The 22,853-nt window shown below is 32.6% G+C and overlaps 8 protein-coding genes across 9 annotated transcripts; 4 read left to right on the top strand and 4 right to left on the bottom strand.

Annotated features, from left to right (window-relative positions):
* Positions 1-2,289: 2,289 nt before the first annotated feature.
* On the bottom strand, positions 2,290-10,626 carry LOC139095211 (uncharacterized). Its single transcript, XM_070646492.1, has 5 exons — positions 10,510-10,626; positions 7,085-10,329; positions 6,893-7,020; positions 5,450-6,784; positions 2,290-5,269 (listed from the first exon to the last, which is right to left on the bottom strand). Exons 2-5 carry the CDS (start codon positions 9,959-9,961, stop codon positions 4,999-5,001), a joined length of 4,611 nt encoding a protein of 1,536 aa, XP_070502593.1. The 5' UTR covers positions 9,962-10,329; positions 10,510-10,626; the 3' UTR covers positions 2,290-4,998.
* A 396-nt stretch (positions 10,627-11,022) lies between these two features.
* Positions 11,023-14,883, top strand: LOC139095351 (prolyl 3-hydroxylase sudestada1-like). Of its 2 annotated transcripts, XM_070646686.1 has the most exons (4): positions 11,030-11,111; positions 12,890-12,965; positions 13,108-13,466; positions 13,635-14,883. In XM_070646686.1, the coding sequence occupies exons 1-4, from the start codon at positions 11,099-11,101 to the stop codon at positions 14,816-14,818; spliced, it is 1,632 nt and encodes a 543-aa protein (XP_070502787.1). In that variant the 5' UTR covers positions 11,030-11,098; the 3' UTR covers positions 14,819-14,883. The 2 variants fall into 2 exon arrangements, with proteins under 2 accessions (XP_070502788.1, XP_070502787.1); XM_070646687.1 differs by lacking the exons at positions 12,890-12,965; positions 13,108-13,466; positions 13,635-14,883 and adding an exon at positions 11,225-12,849 and having other exon boundaries at positions 11,023-11,111.
* Positions 14,849-15,942, bottom strand: mRpL40 (mitochondrial ribosomal protein L40). Its single transcript, XM_070646688.1, has 3 exons — positions 15,823-15,942; positions 15,518-15,766; positions 14,849-15,455 (listed from the first exon to the last, which is right to left on the bottom strand). The coding sequence occupies exons 1-3, from the start codon at positions 15,849-15,851 to the stop codon at positions 15,122-15,124; spliced, it is 612 nt and encodes a 203-aa protein (XP_070502789.1). The 5' UTR covers positions 15,852-15,942; the 3' UTR covers positions 14,849-15,121.
* Positions 15,943-15,993: 51 nt separating this feature from the next.
* LOC139095383 (histone H2B-like) lies at positions 15,994-16,523 on the bottom strand. Its single transcript, XM_070646716.1, has one exon. The coding sequence runs from the start codon at positions 16,453-16,455 to the stop codon at positions 16,075-16,077; it is 381 nt and encodes a 126-aa protein (XP_070502817.1). The 5' UTR covers positions 16,456-16,523; the 3' UTR covers positions 15,994-16,074.
* A 667-nt stretch (positions 16,524-17,190) lies between these two features.
* On the bottom strand, positions 17,191-17,694 carry LOC139095389 (histone H4-like). The gene has a single exon (XM_070646721.1). The coding sequence runs from the start codon at positions 17,638-17,640 to the stop codon at positions 17,329-17,331; it is 312 nt and encodes a 103-aa protein (XP_070502822.1). The 5' UTR covers positions 17,641-17,694; the 3' UTR covers positions 17,191-17,328.
* A 526-nt stretch (positions 17,695-18,220) lies between these two features.
* Positions 18,221-18,796, top strand: LOC139095418 (histone H2A type 3-like). Its single transcript, XM_070646764.1, has 2 exons — positions 18,221-18,397; positions 18,457-18,796. Exons 1-2 carry the CDS (start codon positions 18,277-18,279, stop codon positions 18,702-18,704), a joined length of 369 nt encoding a protein of 122 aa, XP_070502865.1. The 5' UTR covers positions 18,221-18,276; the 3' UTR covers positions 18,705-18,796.
* A 264-nt stretch (positions 18,797-19,060) lies between these two features.
* On the top strand, positions 19,061-19,441 carry LOC139095432 (histone H2B-like). The gene has a single exon (XM_070646781.1). The coding sequence runs from the start codon at positions 19,061-19,063 to the stop codon at positions 19,439-19,441; it is 381 nt and encodes a 126-aa protein (XP_070502882.1).
* Positions 19,442-20,073: 632 nt separating this feature from the next.
* LOC139095326 (uncharacterized) lies at positions 20,074-22,788 on the top strand. The gene is made up of 3 exons (XM_070646650.1): positions 20,074-20,150; positions 22,091-22,227; positions 22,443-22,788. The coding sequence occupies exons 2-3, from the start codon at positions 22,099-22,101 to the stop codon at positions 22,524-22,526; spliced, it is 213 nt and encodes a 70-aa protein (XP_070502751.1). The 5' UTR covers positions 20,074-20,150; positions 22,091-22,098; the 3' UTR covers positions 22,527-22,788.
* Positions 22,789-22,853: the final 65 nt, after the last annotated feature.

The raw sequence follows: 22,853 nt of genomic DNA, 5'->3' as shown, positions 1-22,853 counted from the left end.
AACAAGATTTCAATTCCTACCATCAAAGGTTCGATTCCCAAATACCATCTTGAGGTTCGATTAGGTAAATTCTCATTTTAAGATTCTGTCTTATTAACAGATAGAGAAAATCTCACTTAACTCTATATATTGCGCATATTAACACCTTCTTTACAAAACAAAACGCAGATTTGAAAGTATTAATTACTCTTATTATTGTTACAACTGTTACTTCATTAATGCTTCTCTTTATTTACATTTTCATCTGCGGTAAATGAAGAAAAAGAAAAACAGTTCAGTGAACTGAAAGAAAGAGATGAAAAATGTGCTAAAGAGAGAATAATGAGTTGATTCTCTGAGAAAATATTCGCTATTTATCACGTGCTTTTGCACACAAAATAACGGATAGAAGAGCTTCTTTTGCAAGTATTTTGAAGATTCTCTTGGAAAATGTGCTTGAAGCTTTATTCTGTTCTAGTTTTTGTTAATTTAATTAACAGCAATTTTGTTTAAATTTCCAATATTTCATGAGTAGCTTCTGTTGTAAATATCATTAAGGAAGTTCTTACAATGAATGACAATCAGTCTTTTAATTTTGCTTATTTAATCACAACAAGGTCGACGATCTTAATAATTTATTGTTTTACTCGAACTGCTGAGTAATTTTTGGTTGTAAATTCATTGACTAGTGTTTGTAGTAAAACATTAAATTCTAGGTATTTCAAGAAATTTAGCACATTATATAGCCATAAGATTCAGCATCTGTTGTGAAAAGAAGTTCAGAACTGTAAATTATCTGTTCTTTGGGTTTTCTTACAGCTCGAGGTATTATGCCTCGACTATAAATTCACAACTACAAACGAATCAGTTTTATTGTCTGTGGATTTGTCACTATAAATTGATTTATAAGTCAATTAACTTTTCTGGAATCACATTTGGATAACCGCAAAGTTTATTGATCGTTTAAACTTTAAAAATTTGTAGAAATCAAGTGTTATTCAACTGTGGATAGTAAGTAAGATTAATGGCATCAAAATTGTAAAAGGTCCTTTTTCGTGAACTTAATCAAGCAGTTATGCAATTGAAAGATTTGTATAGTGTCCAATAAGGATTAAAATCTGCTGAAAACATGATTTATAGTCTTCTTTTGTAGACTGTCATTAAACGTGTCGTTCTTATTCCACTATAACATGTAGATCTACTGAGGACTGTTATATATGATCTGACACACCCTCACTTATTAAGCTGTTACTAGCGACAAAACACCTTGGCACAACTCTTGATCACTCTAAATTTCAATGATCTTAATAGCTCAATGTTACTCTTATTAACTTTGAGCTATCGTAGGTTGTCCACGTGTATATCATTGGAATTCCTTTGCCCTTTTTTGATCTACGCTCTTGATTAAATAAAAATTTAAGAATAAACCTGCCAGAATGTCAATTTACTCTTGATTCTCTCCTCTTTTGTCTTATAATTAATGATATAGGCTTAAAATATCTGGCAAACATAACTAGATACAACATGTTAATTAAGATGTCAAAATGAGAAGTTATATCTGACAAAAAAATCACGTAATACTAAAAATTCTTTTGATGAAGGGCAAGCTTCTTAAGTGTTTTAGTCCACGTGTAATTGAATATTAAATGCTGCATCATCAAAAGTTTTATTGTGTCTCGTAGACCAGTGGTGGACAACAAAGGGTTTGAGATGCCGAAAGCGAAACTTCTTGGGTAGTGTGAATCTCAATAAATTGTCGAGACGGAGACTTCGGAAAGCCTTATGTGCAACCTTCAATTTTCACTGCACACCTGCAGATCCGCTGATGGTAAGTCTCTTCCAAAATTGTACACGGCATAAGATTCATTTTGTACATTTTGTTGAGTTATGGTTACAACAAAAGGCTTTCCATCCGACTCTGTTCCTAGCTCTGTCATCTTGTTTGTGTAAATTCTCAATTCGCACGCTGAGCTGACATTCATTGATCACCAAGGAGCTTTAGGAACTCCTGGCTACCCTTTCCCTTGCAGATTCTAACCTAATGCGGTATAATAAACTTGTTATTCTGTCCCAGGGATAAAAGTGTTACGCAGCACACAGTCTGCCCACCACTGTCGTAGATTATTTGCTGAAAATTATTTATTAATGACAATCGCATTACCTGAAATTGCCCACGATAAAGCATGCGTGCTCGTGACTAAGAAATCAAGATTTAAATTAAATATTTAACATAATTATGTGGATAATTAAACAATACATAAGTTGAATTCAACACGTGAGCATTTTAATTTTTTGTTATTTCATCCAATTTTATTGATTTTTAATTATTATTAAGATATCATTATTATTATATTATAGACATTACAATTGTAAGAACATGATTTTTTTTACCTCATTGATTATTTTTTTCTTTATTTTTTATCATTATTATTACTTCATTATTTATCATGATACGCTATAGCGAAGAAAGAATTCAGTTTTTTTTTTATAATTTATAAATATTATTATGAGCATGAGTGGTATTTTTTTTGGGGGGGAACTCTCTGCAAATTCATAAATTTCATTTCGTTTCTATTTCCAACATTTTAGGTATTTTTTTTTTTTTTAATTTTTTCATTTTTCATCATTTTTGTATTAAAATTATTAAAAATTACACAAAAAATGTTTTTTTCATCACACAAAGATTTCCTTTTTTTTTTCATCCTCATCTTTTTCAGCTTGTTGCTTGCAATTAAAAAATAACAAACTTAAACTTTTTCTCTTTATTAGAACTTAATTTCAAATAAAATTCAATCACTAAAACATTGTGTGGTTTTTTGAAATAATTCAAAATTAGGGATGAAGAGGTTTTTGGGGAGTTTCCGTCTGTATCTTGGAAGAATTTCAATTTGGCTACTTTTGGATAGTTCAAAAGACGCATCCGCAACAGACAATGAGCATGCTTCTTTATAATTTATGCATCATACACCTGAGCATGCTCCTTGTCTGCTCGGGGTATTAGCCTTAGTAATCAAAACTCTTAAGAGTTATGTAGCTAAAACTAGACGCCAACTAAGAAACCTTTGATCACAGTCGGTCTGTCCGGCAGCAAGTTGAGTAGCTAAGAGATGACTTTTTATCAAAATTCAAGTCGATTTAGAGCTCTAGAGTCAAAAGGTATCTAAACTTAAGATTGCAACTAATGAATACCAATCTATTGCTACTTAAGTTGACATTAAGTCCTTTACTAACTTGAGAACATCACCTTTTCATTAGCTTCAGATCAGAGTCTTTCTTCAGTCAATTCTTGATCGATTTTCATTCGTTCCAGAACTTGAAGTCAACTCGAGTTTTATATGTCATCGAGTCGAGTCGACTTCGAGCTCTGATTCCTTCTCACCTTTTCGTGACAATTGCACAGTAACAATAATTTTTTATCAAGAGATAGTCGCCTTCGTGGATTTAAATTCATAAATGTCATAGTTTTCGTCGAAGATGTTTGCATTATTCATCACGAATTATAGAGGAATTATCGATCTTTAAATTGAAAATCGCTCACTTGTGCACCATAAGGATATAACTTGAATTGATGTTTTAATAAATAAAATTTGTACATTGGTTTTTCAATTTTGTCAGTGAAATCGACATTAGGTTTAATTGCTTTTACGACTGATCTGATCTGAACTGAGTGTGTTTTGTGGGGAAAAGGATTCGAATTTATGGATCTTCTTGGAACTCTTGTGTTTGTATACTAGAATAATAGGTTCATATTGATTGACTCGACACAAGGCAGAAGTGACTATGGCCTGGAGTCAGATTCGGTGAAATCCAGCTTAATTTAGTCAAGTCTCAAACTCAGACTAACAATGCTCCTAATCCATGTCTTTCTATAGAACCAGAACTCCATCAAAAACCTCTACTTAGGAAAGGAATTCATTACTTGCATTCATTTTGTTTTTTCACAGTAAATTAATTAAATAATTCATTCTAGCCAACAATTATTCCTTGATTTAATTTATTTAAGAAATGAAAATAGTTTTTTTTAATCCAGCATGCTGCATAATATAAACAACATGAAAATAAAAATTATATACCGATTTTTAAAAAAATTCTACGCTCATAACTTATCGAATTATAAATTATACAATTAATCATAGATCCTATCTATTGCACATTATTAGGATGTTGTTCATCTAAAAATCTAATAATTTTTTTTTAATTATATTCTCATTTTTTTTTCTTGCTCAAAAAATGTTTCTTTAGTAATCTATAAAATGTGTTTTATGTGTTTGTATGTGTGTGTGTGTGTCTGCTATCCATTCGTGTTTGTGTGTAGTTGTGTACTTTTTTTACCTTAATAAAGCAATTCTTTCAGATTAAACTTCTAAGTTTTCTAGCAAAAATTCATTCCTTAAAAATTTTCTTACTTTTTATCGTAAATTCTGTCGTGAGATGAATTCGATTGTGTTGCTGCTATATATTTATATTTTGAAGATAGCTCAACCTCATAGCACTTGTAGCTGCAGCACATAGGTCAGTTTCTCGTTAGACATTCCTGTTCCTTTTAGGGTTTGCCGAAAAAGTTGCATTCTCTTTTGTTCTCGGTGCGCAGTTTTGCGCATCCAGAAGCGCAAGATTGCGCATCTAATTTTGGCAAACCCTAATTCCTTTGAATCATTTTGTTGAGTACCTTTTTACTTTTCGCGGCACACTTAGGTGGTTAGCCTCGACCGAAACCCTACATGGTATACGGTCCATGACATTTTTGAAGGCACACTAATGCGCCGCGGCACACAGGTTGTCCAAGGTTAGGGTGTGGCTGTATACCGAGAAACTGACCTTTAGACATCGAAAAAATCCACACAATCACGATTTATTCTTAAAAAAATTTTCCCTTACTTCTATTTAGAAGAAAAAATCTCATTCGGTGAAATTTTCAATTTTCTTCCTTAATGCTCTCCAAAATAATAAATATTTTTTTTCCTTTAAAAAAAGCAAATCCCACAAACTTTTTTATGTCCATAAATTCTTATGATTAATTTATCCTTCAGCTGTTAATGGATCACGAGCATGATGTATCTTAATGTGCTTATTATGATTCGTCTTTGTTGCTGATGTCTTACCACATATTGTACATGAGAATGGACGCTCTCCGGTATGGACACGTTTATGTTCGGTGAGATAATAAGCCCGATGAAATTTCTTATTGCATATATCGCATGTAAATTTCTTCTCTCGCTCGTGTTCACGTGAGTGACGCAACCAATTATATTTACGTACGAATCTTTTACCACAAGTATTGCATGTAAATCTGTATGAATTGAGAGAAAGGTGGAATGGATGATTGGATGAAGAAGAAGTCACACATAAAAAGAAAAGGAAGAGAAAGAGAAGAAAAAAAAAATTGTTTTTTTAGCGCAAGTCCATAGCAAAACATTTTAGATTCTGAATGAGAATTTGCAAAAAAAAGAAAAATGTTTGTTCTTCTTACGGTTTAATTGATCGGTGAGCATTCATATGTGTTGTGTAGTCGGTCTCACGCACAAACGCACTGGGACATACATTGCATTGGAATGGTTTTGAGCTACGATTTGCATGTGTCCAATGATGTTGCTTTAAATTCCATTTTGTGCTAAATTGTTTACTGCAAATCGAACATGAAAATTCTTTATTTGATAGTTGATGTGTTGCCATGTGAGCCTTTATACTAGATGGTAAATATGTGCAGCTACATATTGGACAATTAACTGCTTTACTTTTAACAAAGACATATTTTTCCGTGTGCGATAATCGAATATGACGGGTTAGACTATTACGATGTGTGAAACGTTCACGACAGTACGGACATGGTTTTGGCTTATTCTCATGAGTCTCTTGATGCCATTCTAATTTTGCTTTTGTTTGGAATATTTCACCACAATCGCATACATAATCTTCCTGTTTAGCCTTCTTATTCAAATGTACTCGTGCCCTATGATGAAGCATATTTGAGTATCGTCTAAATCTTTCATCACAATCAGGACATTTAATAGGCAAACTGCCCGTATGGATACGCTCATGTTCAACAAGTCTTTGACGTTGAACGAAACGTTTTGGACAAAATCGGCATGCATGTACACGAATATTTAGATGATGCTTCAAATGTAATGAAAATGTATTCCAGCTATTAAAGGTCTTTTGACACAATGTACATTCAGCCGGATGAATTTGAAAGTGCTTATCAAGTAATTTGAGTGTACGGAATTGTTCATTGCACTTGGCGCACATATATGTTCTCTTAATTTTTAATCCTAATGTTGACATTTGTTGCGTTGTTGATGATGTTGATGGTTCCAATAATAAACGATCCATTTCCATCTTTATTGAACCTGTTGTACTAATAAGCATTCTATTCATCTCATTTTTCACGAGTACAGCAGCTGATGTTGATGGTTCATGTTTAATGATACTCAATACTTTCACTTCTTGTTCCTGTGTTGTTGTTGTTGATGTTGCATTCCAATTGACAAGTGCTGATGACGATGATGTGGGAAAAACAGTCGGCTCTGATTTACTTGTTTGTGTTGCAGTCGGTGCTGGTTTTATCTTTTTCACTCGTCTAAAGTTCGGATGTTCTTGCTCCATATGACGATTTCTCGCTCTCAATTTCATAAAGATTTTTGAACATTCGGGACAACGGAATGAGCGATTTTTCTTTACAATTAAATTGCTATTACTACCACTTGCTTCATCATTAATACCTGATGGTTCTTGTTTTGTTACTGTTTGCATAATTGTTTTCAATAAATCTGGTGCTTTAATGTCCTCTTGGCCATTCAATGGTGGGCTAAAAGATCAAATTATGAATATTAGTAAATCAGGAACAAATCAAGAGCTTCGGGAAGTCAACACATAAGGGTAAGGAACTCGTCGTCCTGCACGAATTCATACTCACAAATTGATTATCACATTTTGTATGTTATTGGAATCGCATGCATTTTGGCTATCAGCTTTTGAAAGGTTCCAACATTCTTGCGCTGTATTCATGTCATATGAACTTGGGTATGCTTGTAGTTGGAAATACTAAAGAAAAAGAATAATAATTTAGTGGCAAATTTCCATGAAAAAAAAGGAATTGTAAACTTACTGGATGATGCCAAGGCTGTTCAATTTCGCCATTACTCTCCTGTTCGCTAATTTCACCACGTGCTGGCATTTTCTCATCGGTGCGAATATTTAAACTATCTGTTGATGGCGCACGAATATGTACATCATTTCTTGACGTCTTCACATTAACATCTATGTCTGTATAATTACTTCTATTATCATCAAATGATGGCGTATAACGTGAGCATGTTGAATTCTGATCGGAATTTTGTGTTACGACACTGCTACTATTATTCCATGACGCATCTGTCTCTTGCTTCGGTTGATCTTCGCCTGTCGAAAATGTTTTCATATAAACGTATGGAGATAGCGGAGGTGAAAAACGGACACGATCATTTTGATATAAAAAGTTGATTGGTGAACTCTCATTGATGTTAATTGAAGAGACATTTTCTATATTTATTCTTGAGGGACTTCGTGAACACGAACTACTCTGACTGTTTGATGCCATTGAGGATGCACTGCATGAACTCATTTCGGTCTTTACAATAATCGGTAATTCGTTATCAATTTGTTCTCGTTTTACTGCGACAGACGTTTCAGGTTCGAGTTCCATACTCATAACAGATTGATTTGTCTCCGAATCATGATGTAGTTCAGGTGTTACTGTAATCTTTTTAATAGGCTCATAATCGTGTTGATCGAGAAATGTTACTGTGAATTGTTCATTGCTCTCGACCTTATACACTGTCGAGTCACGTTCGGTCATTGCACTATGTTTCTTCATATCGACATTTTCGTCATCATGATCGTGTAACTGAGTTGTTGTAATTGTTTCACGTTCCACATTTTCATTCTTGATTATTTTTGTAATGTCTTTGTTATCAGTTGTAGCAACAGTTTGAATGGTGACACCCGATGTCGATGACGTACATTCGCCACCTTCCTGAAGAGGTTTCTTTAATTTTACCACTAACTTTTTTGGTTGCTTATAAATTTCTTTTTGCTTCAGTCTATTCGTAGAATTGAACACAACATTTGAAGAAGATTTTCTCAAGCACTCAGCCGATGTGCTTGGTTCGGGCTCACATTTGAGCTTGATATCATCATGGGCTTTTGATGTCGATGGAATAGCGTCTATACTTGTCGTTGTTGTTGCTGATGTTTTCCTTATAACACTTGTCGTACATGCACTAGAACTAGAACTTGAAGCCTCTTCCTTATCATTGCTGCTAAGATTTAACGTTTCAGTGCATTGAATTAAAGCCTTTGTATCTTCTTTCATTTCAACATCATCATCATCGTCATCATCTTCATCATCCTCTGTGTCTGTGATTTCTGTATGAACATTGTCCACAACCGGTTGTTCAATTTGCATTTCTTTTTCAGTCTGTGTTTTATTATTATTATTATTATTACTATTATTATTATTATTATTTTTACTAGTACTGCTTGCATTATTATTATTATTATTATTATATTGTTTAATGATATCCTTTATAGTCGGTGAAAGCATTTCAGCTGATGTCAACTTAACATTGCTAATGACTTTAACACCAGATTTTTTAGGTGCATGACTTTCAATATTTGAACTTGATCCTTGAGATTCATTGAAACTATTAATTTGCTCCACATCCGATTCTTCAATTACTGTATAATGTTCTTCCTGATGATATTTCCCACTATTGTTATCACTTGATGATAAATTAAATGTTAATGGCTCATTAATCTCGACATATTTAACATTATAGCTATTATCATCTGAATCATGAATTTCTTCTATGATTTCCTCTTCATGTGACACATTGAGGGTATTGTTTGTGGATTGTTGTTGTTGCTGTTGATGATGATTATTATGATGTTGCTGATGATGATGGGCTGTCGATACAAGTTTCTCAGTTATCAAATAATCGCCATTTTCAGTTTGTGTGTATTCAAGTATTTTTTGTGGTGCCGTTGTTATCATTAAGTGACGATTCTCATCTGCGCCGTTGCTGCTCAAGGTCGTCAATTTGTTATTGTTGTTGTTGCCGTTGCCGACAATACATTGTTTCTCCATCATTTTCATTGCCGTATTTGTGGGTGTTTGTGTGAGATCAATGACTCGTGGCTTATCATTAATTGTATTGGTGACTGAAGATTCGTATGAAGGTGGTGGTCCAGAATATTTCTCGCTTGTATAGCGTGGAATTATTGATATTGCATTTGGAACTGAATTTGATATTGTGGAATTGTCGATCATGACGGGATGTAGCTCAATGGCAGTTTGTGCTTGCTGCTGTTGCTGTTGTTGTTGTTGTTGCTTTTTAACAGGAACTGTTTGTTGAATGGAAAATTGTGTACTACTTGTATTCACAATCATAATATTTTTCTGCTCTGTATTTTGTTGGATACACCGAAATGCCGTTTTATTATTATCACTTGCAAATAAATCATTTTCATTTGTCACTCGTCGTCCGTAACTATGATTGGGTGCTACAGCTGTTGCATTGAGGAAGGTCGTGGTTGTTGGCGAAGAAATGTTGGCTGATGCTTGCTGCGTATCGAGTGTCAATCGATATGGACGATTACCAAGAAGAACTGCATTATTGCCAGAATTTCTTTTTGCAACAGCAAAACTACTATTTTGAATAGGTGTCTGATTTTGTTGTTGTTGTTGTTGTTGTTGTTGTTGCTGCTGCTGCTGTTGTTGTTGATATATGTGGGTTTGTGATGAATTAAATGGTGTTGTGAGAAAAACTGTTGTCGCAGCCATTTCATTAGAATTACTCACAGGCGGTTGTTGCTTAGGCGATTCTGTTTTAACTGAGAGTAGAGCCTTGATTATCATATCCTTCGGATGTGTATCTAAATGATCTTGTAGACACATTCCGGGCAATAAATAAAGCATACAAATCGGACATTGTTGTTGCTCCATTTTTTTTTTCTTTTACTTGCTGTGTCTTCTCTCGTTCTCTTTCTCTTTATTACTCCTCTTATATATATAATTTTTTTTAAAGGTGTAGAATTTATTACAAAAAAAAAATTTGACTAAGTATTTTATCCTGAAGGAATTTAAATTCTTTCACTAATTTCACCGAATGAACTTTTAACACAACTTTATTATTTATTACACACAAATGGTTGATTTGCTGTAACTTGCTATCACACTATGAGACTTATGGATTTTTTTCGTCATTTTTTTATACATATTTTTTTTTTTTATTTCGAATCATCCATTTGCTTTTTTCAAACCTTTTTCTTCTTCACTTTTTTCACATCGCAATTTAAATCCTAAATGTCGATCTGAAAAGGATAAAAATTGCGTATTTAGTTAGATTAGACCATAAATTATGCGAATACGATGTAAGAAAGGATGTAACGATTGGGAATAGAAAGTTAAAATACGAAACAAAGGAGACAAATTAAAAATCGATATTTCACTATTAAACTTGATCAAATTTAGTCACATTCATATTAACTTACTTCACTTTACTGTTATATTAATGAATATATCACTTTAATTATTTGAACACTTAAAAAATGAATTTAAATTAATAAATTTCTGATTTTTTTTATAAATGGAAATATCCTGAAAGCGACATCTGATTTTAAAAACGCAAAGTTTACTACAATGATTGTAAACTTTTTATTGGAATTTGTTTTTAATGGAACTGATTCGTAAACTTTTTACTTTTGTGAATTGTTTCCGATTTTCACTTCCTTTGTTTCATTGAGAACCTAAATTTAGTTCATATCAATGAATAGTTCAAATTTAATTAATATTTTAAAAAATTTCGCAAATTCACATATTAACGGTTTTGTAGAATTCAAACCATTTTTACAACTACATTCTTACGCAAAATACTCTTAATCTCTAAACTGCATTATGCACATGCTTTAAGGTCTGCATTGAGTAACTGATGACTCTTAACCCATATTGTTAGTCAACTTAATTCTTAAAAAAGTTCAACGGTCTTTTTAAATTTGAATCGTGTGAGTGTATTGGTAAACCTCTTGAAGAAAACACAACATTTTGTCAACAAAAGGAAAATAATTAATTTCACGTGAAATCATGGTGAAAAACGGTAAGACAACAATCAATTCTAATTATACATGGTATAAAGCTTTACATATGAATCATGTGCATAGAAATAGACAGCAAAAAGAGAGAAATTTTAGGTTACAAACTTATTTCCAGGAAAGAGGAAAATTATGAAGGAAAACGGTGAAAGTGCGGTTCTAAAAGGATGGAAAATATCAGATTCATACTCAGGGCCATCAACAAAAATGTCCAAGCTTCTTTTGTGGACAGAAAGTGACACAGAAATTAAGAAAAATGAAAATTCAAAAATTTCCTTAAATGATTCATTAATTAAGGATGATTTCATCAATAACTTTGCTGATAGCTTCAAAAAGAAGAAGACAATGAAGGCACAGAATGCACAGCTATTAAATGACCCATTTCAAATAGGTGTTATTAACAATTTCTTAAAAGATCCAGAATTGATTCCAAAATTAGTTAAAGAAATGGAAAATATAGAATGGAATAAGAAGCAAATGGATTTATATGAATTCTATCAATCTACAGACTTGGTCAATGTGACATCCCATTACATATCAAGTTTCTATAACTTTATCACAAATGACGTTAAAATTTGGATGGAAAATCTTACAGGAATGAAGATCCAGAAAGTATCAATGTCCTGCTCGATGTATAACTCTACAAACTACCTCTTATCTCATGATGACTTGCTTTCTGACCGGCTAATTGCTTATGTCTTCTATCTATCTCCATGGAAACAAGCACTGCAATGGAATGAGTCTATGGGCGGTGCTTTAGAAGTCTTCAAGAGTGACAGTGATGGACAGCCACAGTTTCCATCATATAAGAAGTTCTTCCCAGCCAACAATCAGTTTGCATTCTTTAAAGTCGAGAAAAAGTCACATCATCAAGTCGGGGAAGTTCTAACGAAAGACTATCCAAGATTAACAATTCACGGATGGTTCCATGGCTACAAGGACAACGTCGATTATGATGCAGATGCAGTCAAAATTAAAACACCGAATGTGCCCATTTTTAAATCACCTAATAGCTTAACTTTCGATAATTCTAAAATAATTAACAAAAATTATCTAAAAAGTTCGATCAAGTCTGCAATTCAGCAGCAAATTGAGGAGAACTCCGAAGCTGGACTTGGTGAATTTTTGACTGATGAGTTTCTAGGCAATATCCAAGAGGATTTAGCTAATAAAAGCCTGAAATGGATAACAAAAGGTCCAGCAAATCAACAAAATTACGAGATTCTGGATGTGCAGTCATTGCCCAAGAATTCAAGTCTCAGAGAATTAATTTCATTAGTTGGTTCCAAACATTTCTTCAAGCTGCTTCATGAATACACAGAACTAGACGTACATGGCAAGAACGCAAAGTCGCCGACATGCACAGTTGAATTTCAGCGATGGAAAGGCGGCTGTTATGCCTTAATTAATGATCCATCGACTTATAGTGATGATTCACTGGATCTACTCCTTAATATTGGACATAATGAAGGTGTTGGAACAACAACATACTTAGTTCCTGACAAACCAGACAGCGATGCTATGTCTGACTATGAAACGGACGAAGATGACTCAGTTCTGTTGACAATTTATCCACAAAATAACTTCTTAAATTTAGTTTATCGTTCAGCTGGAACTGCCAAGTTTACAAAATATTGCTACAAATCTGCAATCATGGACAGTGAATTTAATTACATTTTATCATGTTCCTACAAAGAATGAAGAATATTTCATTAAAATGCACATGATTCAGTCAAGAATTAAGACATGACTTTTCAATTAAATTGTATTTCTTATTTTTCAGATGAGTTTTACAAGATATGCTCGACTATATCCTACATCGTTGTTATATTCGTTGTTGGAATTCCAATGTGGTGGAAGTAAGTTTTAACGGATTTTTGATATTTGAATTTTAACGGTTTTGTAAAATTCAAAAAATATTTTTTTACTGAACGCTTGATTTTGAATTTGAATTCTGAAAATCCGTTGACAATGAATCAAATTTTTTACATAATTTTTTAGGTCAACAGAAATTCACCGAGCAGTTCTACCATCCGATGAAATAGCAGTGCTTGATAAAACCCCAATCACATTTACCATGAAAATCGGAATTTTCATCGACAATAATGAGAGACAAAAGACAGTCGTAGAAGAACTTGAAGTATTTTTCAGGAACAATGACATTTTCAATGCCAAACTAATTCCTATTCAAGCTAGTCAGTCAGAAATGGCAAATGTACGTACTCCTGCCAGTTTAGAGAAAATGTTAAGTAAATATTATGTAGCAAAACCCGGAGATTTACTTGTGGCTGAGTGGAAGAATCTTGAAGATGAAGTTCTGGTTGCAAATGAGAGGACATTGTTTGTGTCACCAAAAGCTTGTAAGATTCTAAAAAATTTTCAAAATTCAAAAATTAACGGTTTTCAAAAGTTCAAATGAACTGAACTGAAATGAACTTTAGAATTGCTGAATGGTTTTTTGAATTTTTGAAAACCGATAAAAATTTGAATTCCAAAAATCCGTTATAAATTACATTAATTCATTTCAGCATCCGAAAAGATCTACCAAGTGATCAGATCATGGATAGTCAGAGACTACAAAATTCGATCAATTCTCGGGCTAGTAAGGACATTTGATGGGAAGCAATTAAGACACAATTTCCCACCACCGTCACCCGAATATGAAATAATGTTGTCAATCCTTAATCCAAAGCCTGATCTTCAGACACTTCATTGGAATGTTAAAAAGGCAACAGAAGATTATCTAGAGCCATTCCTAAAAGAATTCAGTTACTTATCAGACTTTAAAATTAAGTCACAATGGAAGTATCAGGTTCAGCTTACATACAGCAGTAGACAGATCAAAGATACATCCAAAGTTGGTCGTCATTTCGCAATGGACAAAGATTCACTTCCGCACATTATCACATCAATTGAAAGGAAATTAGGAACTGATGTCGCTAATAAGCCATGCATTCATCTCGTCGTCTATGCTCCACCATGTAATTCAGCTCCTGTCTACATCTATAAAGACTCGAAGCGTGTTTCCAATTTCACATTTGATTCCTTTATATCAGCTAAATGGGGCGGCATTGTCATTGCCAATCCACCAGATGCAACATGTGCGACTATACTTAATGAGGATGATGCAACTGAACCAAAAGAGATTTATTTACATTCACATGCTATAATGGACTTTGTGCTGTATGAATTGAGAAAGATTTTTGAACTGGAAGTGGAAGTTCCAATAAATAATGCAGCACTAGTCAGTCTGGAACAAATTACGCCAAGATTATGGGAAAAGGACATGTATCTTCGTAATGGTGCTGTTCATCTCATTGCATCTGCTTCATCGACATTACAGTCATTAATTAAGCTGCTTGATGACATTAAGAATATCGTCATTGGAGATCATGTTGGACATGAAATTCATGCTGCATATGAGAATGTAGTTAAAGCTAAGGAATATCTAGCAGTTAATGACATCGATAAGGCTGTTAAGCATGCACGAATTGCATATATTGCTGCTGAGAAAGCTTTTAATGATCCAAGCTTATTGGAACTGCTTTATTTCCCAGAAGAACAAAAATATGCCATATACATTCCTTTATATTTACCCATTATGATTCCTGTCATATTCAGCTTCAATTCAATTAAGAAATATTTCAAGAAGAATAAGGAACAAGATGAACAAAAGGAGGAAGTAGATGAAGTATCCAAAAAGGATGATTAGACTGTCAATTTTGTACCAAAAAGAACTTAATTTGTTAATAAAATTTACTTTATTTTAAGCACGAATCTATTTTATTATTAATCATTGTGGATTTAGCAGTTAATTGCTGGATCTGCAACGGATTTTGAAGAATTGAATTTTAACGGTTTTCTAAAATTCAAATTTCAGTCAAAATTCGTTTTTTTTTGTCAAATTTCAAATATTATTGATCAACTGGATCTTTGACATCCAGTTCAAATTCTCACATTCCAGCATATCCAACACAAATTCCCCAATAGACTTCTATTAATTACAGGAACGACATTATTTAGGTTCCGTCACTTCACCTTGATAAACTTTCGTCTTATCTATGTAGTCACCGTCAATGTATGGATATTCTTTAATTGGTGGCGTATGTACAGGACCAACGCAAACGATTGGAATCATTCCTATGTCAGGTTGAATTGCTTGTTGATACAATTCCTCGGATTCAAAACGAAGTTCGTCTAGTGCTTTTTTCTGTGCATTGGCCATACGGTCAATTGTCTTAAAGTCAAGAAGATTTTCTTCGTTCCTGAATTTTGCCCATTTTTTCAGCAATTGTGCACGGTATTCCTTAACATCTTCTGTAATTTCTGGTAGCTTTCGTGTTCGAATACTGGAAGTTGATAAATCACATTAAATTATCCTAAATTACTTATATAAAGCATGACTACTTACTTTTTCTCATCAATCAGCGTGAATGGAGTCTCTAAATCCTCAATGGGCTTTAATTGCCGTGCATTTTTCTCTAATCTTCGAATTTGCTTTTCTAACTTTTTTCTTCTTCTGTCTTCACGTCCTTTAACAATCGATGGATCAAGCTTCTTCTTCTTTTTAAGTGGTTCAGCAAACAGAACTGGCGTAAATTGCAAATTAAGCTGATTTGATGTATGTAATTTATTTGGAAAATTTTGCGATATTGAAATTCTGAAAAATGACTCAAAAATTAGGAATTCCGTGATGATTTCATGTTATTGACTTACCTAGAGAATGATGAAAGGAGTTTCAGCATGATGACAGTAAATTAAGTTGCTATTTCCTCAGAATTTCATTAAAAATATTGTAAAATTAAATTCAATGTAAACTTTGATTTTTCTACAACCTGAAAATTTTGAATTTTTTAAAACCGTTATTTTTATAACCAATAAAAGTGATTTTTCTTAGTTTTCAAAGTCTTGAAAATATCTTCCTTTATTTAATCAAAAATGCTTAAAGCATGTTACAAAAAAAATTATTTAATGAGCCAATGTTGATGTATATTTAGTTACAGCTTTAGTTCCTTCAGAAACAGCATGTTTAGCCAATTCACCTGGCAATAATAAGCGAACACTTGTCTGGATCTCACGACTTGACATTGTTGAACGATGATTATGTTGTCCTAAACGTGATGATTCTCCAGCAAGTCTTTCAAATAAGTCATTGACAAAGCTGTTCATGATACTCATAGCTTTTGATGAAATTCCCGTATCTGGATGAACTTGCCTCAAAACCTTGAAAATGTAAATTGCAAAAGATTCTTTACGTTTATGCTTGCGTGTCTTCTTCTTGTCACTTCCTGAAACTGCTTTCTTAACTTTTGGAGATTTTGCTTTTATTGTTCCTTTTCCTTTAGCCATTTTGTGTTTTTAAACTGATTTTAATTAATCTTGTTACCTCGTTTCTTACACGATGTTATTTCGTTAAAGTCAAATTTATGAATAAGAAATTTTGGTTATGTCGCCGCTTTTATAGTTGATTTTTTTATAGCAAATTATAGCAAAACAATGGCGGAATTATAAATTTCAAATTATGAAAAACCGTTAGCAACAAAAAAGTTATAGCAAAAAATCTCGGTTTTGTGTACAATATTTATTAGCTTAATATCTCAAGAAATACTGTAATAAACAACATGATACATCGATTAGTATATTCTTCTGGAATCAATCTATAATTTAAACTATATTAAGTTCTTCAGAGAGTTCAATTTAATGATTAAATGTAAATCATGTTTAATAGAAAATATATGATTTTAAGCTTTAATTCACTAAATTTACCTCACTGGATGTCAATGAATCTGTTCAAATAGATGAAATATTGTTAATCTGATAGATTTATGACTAAAATTACGTCTGAAAATGAGTTTATAGAGCTTTGTGATTTAGCGATAATTTTGACGATTAAATCAATTTATTCAAATGGAAATACTTAGAATTGATCACAAAAATGCTTTAATATCCATGAGTATGCTTGTAATATGCTGTAATTTTTGGTATTGTGTTTAATGAATTGACACTTTTGATATTGCTGTAATTATCTGCAAATAAAATGAATTTTAGTCAAAGCCTGAAAAGGAAGAATTAATAAGCATAAGATTACTGTGTGAATTATCTATTTATTTTCTCAGGAGTTACTTAAATAATATTTAGCAAGAGTTTTACAGCAAAACTTGTATCTTTTTCATTAATTAATTAATATTTTTTGGTCTTAATTATTTTATTGGTTCCAGTTGTTTAACCTCCAAATCCATACAATGTTCTTCCTTGTCGTTTAAGTGCATAAACTACGTCCATAGCAGTGACTGTCTTTCGCTTTGCATGTTCTGTATAAGTTACAGAATCACGAATGACATTTTCCAAAAAGATCTTCAATACTCCACGTACTTCCTCATAAATTAATCCAGAAATACGCTTAACTCCACCACGACGTGCCAATCGACGAATTGCAGGCTTCGTAATTCCTTGGATGTTATCACGTAAAACTTTACGATGACGTTTTGCACCTCCCTTTCCAAGTCCTTTTCCTCCTTTACCGCGTCCAGTCATTATTAACTATATTATATTTTAATATTTTTTGAGTTAAGATGTTAACACTTTGAAGTCCAAAACCCAAAGAACGAATTTACGAAAAATTGGCGTTTTTTATAGAAAATATTTGTGGTAGTGTTAGTGAATGTAAAAAAGGAAATAAATTATTTTAGTCTCAATTTTCACTTTAATTGCTATTATTTACTTCAGCAGCATTATTGTCAATAGTAAAAAGTATTATTGTATGTAATTAATTAGGTTACATGGCTCATACAGCTATCCAAATGTTTAAAATGTTACTTAATTAGAAACTATATATGTGTTAGTGATATACATTCTCCTGAAATTGTTTAACGAAAACCATTAAATGCATTTGATATTACTAAAATATTTCCACAGTCCATCACCGAAAGTGAAATAACGAGATTTTTGATATTAGAAATCATAAAATTAAGGAAAACTAATTGAACTTTTAACGATTTTGGACAATTTAAATTTTGCAGTATTTTTTGGAACATTTGCTATAAAAGAGCTATAAAGTACCAAAATTCCAATTAACAATAGACCAATTAAGGTTTACTATAATTTGTGACTTCAAGCAATAAACATCGTATCAGTAAAAGTAAAATTCGTCTTCATTAAATTTAATCAAAAATGCCATCAATTGAAACAAAACCAAATCGTAATCGTTCAAAAAGAGCAGGATTGACATTTCCAGTCGGTCGTATTCATCGCTTATTGAGGAAAGGAAACTATACAGAACGCATTGGTGCAGGTAACCTAACTAACTAAGTTATGACCATAAGAAAGATCTAATAAATCATGTCCTTAAAGGTGCTCCTGTCTATTTGGCTGCTGTGTTGGAATATTTGGTAGCTGAAATATTAGAATTGGCAGGAAATGCTGCACGTGACAACCACAAGTCAAGAATCATTCCACGTCATCTACAATTAGCTATTCGAAACGATGAGGAACTAAATCGATTATTAGGCAATGTAACAATATCACAAGGAGGTGTCTTGCCAAACATCCAGGCTGTCTTATTGCCTAAAAAGACAACAAAGCATAGCGATAATGATTAGCTTAAGGACATGAAGCTTACAGCTTATTTTAAATCGTTTCGTTTTTTTAATTATCTTATTCTAGTAAAAATGTAAAAATAAATGTAGTTTTAATATTGTGGAGATAATAATTTATCATGCTTATTTTCTGATCTTATTCTTTAATTTTACAGATTTTTATTGCCATGTACAACGGTTTTTCAAAATTTGAAATTTATAATGCCGCCATTGTTTTGCTATAATTTGCTATAAAAAAAATCTCATATAAAACGGACGACATAACCAAAATTTCTTATTCATAAATTTGACTTTAACGAAATAACATCGTGTAAGAAACGAGGTAACAAGATTAATTAAAATCAGTTTAAAAACACAAAATGGCAAAAGGAAAAGGAACAATAAAAGCAAAATCTCCAAAAGTTAAGAAAGCAGTTTCAGGAAGTGACAAGAAGAAGACACGCAAACATAAACGTAAAGAATCTTTTGCAATTTACATTTTCAAGGTTTTGAGACAAGTTCATCCAGACACTGGGATTTCATCGAAAGCTATGAGTATCATGAACAGCTTTGTCAATGACTTATTTGAAAGACTTGCTGGAGAATCTTCACGTTTGGGACAACATAATCATCGTTCAACAATGTCAAGTCGTGAGATCCAGACAAGTGTTCGCTTATTATTGCCAGGTGAATTGGCTAAACATGCTGTTTCTGAAGGAACTAAAGCTGTAACTAAATATACATCAACATTGGCTCATTAAATACTTTTTAAGGATAATTTTTGTAACATGCTTTATACATTTTTTGGTTAAATAAAGAAATATATTTTCAAGACTTTGAAAACTAATAGAAATTCTTATTATGTGTATGCTTCAGTTCCTTTACAAAGCACGTCCAAACTCAAATCACGAGTTTTTAACATTAAATAAGTCGAATAAATTCAACGGTTTTCTAAAATTCAAAATTTATACCACGAATTCATAATACAATTTCAAATTTCTAAAAGTCGTTATTTTAATAAAATTAAACTAGTTTTCTACATCGTCGAACCCTGCCACAGCTTACACATTGCCGCGAAAATCAAATTAATGCATTAATCATTAACCAAATGATCTTGTGACTTGTTAATTAAATTCATGAGCGAATACAATGTCTAGAATGATTCAATATCCATAGAATCATCAATTACGTCCATAGAATGAAAAGTAGCAAGCATTGTGTCTATCGTAAGACAAACAAGTGCATCCATAAATTAGTTAATTCATCACATTCACAGAAAGTCTCTTTATGTGTGTGCTAAGTCAGTTGACTGTATTTTTATCAGCCACACACAAATACATGCTGTATACTACACATTCCGGCACTGATGACGACTTAGTTTTCTCGTGTTTGTTGTATGTTATTTTACGCTATGTCAGTTTCTTCTTTCTTGTTCTTGTGATCAGTTTGGAAAATTTGTAATCTCGAGAGGTAAAATATTTAAGATCCAGTGATATTTAGTGCCTTTATTGTCTATCTTTTTTATAATGGTTTTTTGTCAATTAAATGACAGTACTGGATGTTTATTACATATTGTTAAGCATAAAGATGTGCAATAACAGAAGTGATTCATTGTTTTATGCTGTTTTGCATAACTTTTCATACTCTTTTGTGATGTTAAAGGGCCTGTTTGGGTGTGGTGCTGCCTATTGCTTCTCTTAATTGAATATTCATCTATTTGTTGCTAGATATGTGTGTGGGAACCGATCTTGCCTCAATCTAAAAATGAAAATTTTTTGCGCAATTTAAAAGTAGCTAGGCAAGTAGGTATGTGAGGACGGAAAGAAGAAGAAGATTTGTCAATAAAAATATTTGTCAGCATATAGCATGAGAATCTTCATAGATATGGCATAGAGTTTTACCGTTAAATATTCACTGTTTGGTTATCACAGATTCCCTTAAATAAAAATAAAAAACTAGATATTTGTGGAACAAATACGCGCGACGATGGACAGCATGATGGTATGAAGAATATGCTTGAAAGAAGATATGGTGAAATTGTTGTTTGATTGTTTGTGGATGGAGCGACTTTAGGTCATTGATGCTGTCAAGTCATTTAATTAACTTTCATTGGCACTTCCTGTGCATATAAATTGATTGATTTAAAGACTTTTTCTGCTGGATGTTTGGGATGATTTCTGGATCTTTTTGAAGGAATCCATATTTCTTATAAATCAGCTGGATTAAATTTATTGGACATTGCGACTGTCGGGAGCGATCGTTATTTACAATTTAATATGTAACATGAAGTATTAATTATATTAAATCACGAAAGAAATTTGCTATAAAATTTTAACGGCCTCCAAAAATTCAAAATCACAAAGCAAATTTCAAAAATTCGTTCAAAGTCTTCGTCAACAAATTGTGAGTGTCTTAAAAAGTTTTACTAAATTAAATTAATTAAATGCTATCTCACCAGTTGATGGGTATAGGTGCACGTAGACGTTATTATAGACCATCCGATAGATATAGAATAAAATCAGATAGAGCGATAACTCCATTGCCAGTCGTGCACGAAGAAATGGGTAACAAAAAAAATCAATGTGTTGTTTAAGGAACTAAGTAGACATGAAAGGAAGCATTGAATGAACGATATTTTTGCCATATGAAGATCATTTCATAAAAGGAACAAGTTGATATGCTGTATCTGATCATATTTCCATATGTTTTCTGTTAGTTCTGTTAATGCTTTTAAAGGGCACGAATTCTCCGTCCCTAAATTGCTTTGTGCTTCTGCTTTCAATGGTATTACATAATAGAACATAATCTGGTCATAAATTAATGTATTTTGTAACTTAAAATGAGAATTTTGTGTTCTATTGTTCGGATTGTAATACCTAGCCGAAAATGAGCTAAGTGACATGCATACGCAGGCAAAGTCAAAGCTGTAACTTGTTTTATAGCTTCGAGATAAAAGTTCATTGAACAAACAGTTGATCGTGACAGAGAAAATATCCAAAAATCGACAATTCTATTAAGCAAGGAATTTAGTTCTAACTTACAGTAATTAAAGCATATGCTTAGCATACTAATCTACAGTCAGTTTACGCCTTTTTAAAAATACAGGAAAGAATCGAAACCACAATAGCCAATACAGTTAGCATTTAAAATTCAATGGAAAATCTTTATGCAGCACATCACCATTTCAGGCAATCTGCATTCTTTCAAGCCTTAAGTTCTTGGAAATGAGTTTTACGATTAGGTTTTGTCATCATAAATGAAAACTTTCTTCCATAACATTTATCTACTCTACTTTACTAGATAAAATAAGCGGTTCTCTTTTTCTTCTATCTTATCACCTATACGCGAATGCTTGATATTCACAAGTCTGGATGTACATGATTCACAACTTTTTTATAATTTCATTACAGTTTCTAAGATGCCGAAAATTTTGTGGTCTATCCTGTGGCTAATCATTTTGATAATCTTTTCATTCTGGATTGCAACGTTCCTTGCGTTCTTCTACATCATCTTGTATCCAGTCACCGTCTGCATTCCTGATATTAGTGTAAGTTACAGTTGATTTAAATTGAGGATTGTTAGGTATCAGGACACATTGTAGTTAATCCAGATCCAGCAAACTGCATTACGTAGCCATCAGGGCATTCTGACTATATTGTGCTGCTCGGGCATACAAAGTGTCCTGATGACTACAATGTGCTCCCTAAACTCGATCATTCCTTTTTGGACCTAACTAATTCATATAACTTTCCTCAATTTCAGGTCGTCACCGATTTCCTGCTGAAATGCATCCAATTCCCAAAATATTGTGCCGAGAACATGATGGCTGGAACAGCCTTATTCTAACACTGATGTCATAAACTTAGATGCTCCATTAAATTCGTCCTATAAATTCAATGCAATCATTATTGAACTAACTCAATTTCCCACAACTCCTATACATAATGTTAACGAAAAGGCAGCCAACGAAGGGATTTTTTGTTAAGATATCAAAGCTAATATTTTGCGAATAAGATGCAATACTAATGTTAAATGTTTTATAATGATTTTGTTTTTTGTAAAGATTCTAAAATAAATAATAAAATGAAAATTATATGTCCGTAAAAAAGTGTGTTGAGGTTCAGAGTCAGGCTTTATAGTAAAAATCGCGATTTATACAATAGTGTCTGATCC

The sequence above is a fragment of the Chironomus tepperi genome, unplaced genomic scaffold (genome assembly GCF_022539635.2).
Source record: "Chironomus tepperi strain 1889 unplaced genomic scaffold, CSIRO-AGI_Ctep_v1 contig_364, whole genome shotgun sequence".
Lineage (NCBI taxonomy): Eukaryota > Metazoa > Arthropoda > Insecta > Diptera > Chironomidae > Chironomus > Chironomus tepperi.
This window is presented reverse-complemented; position numbering and strand designations above follow the sequence as displayed.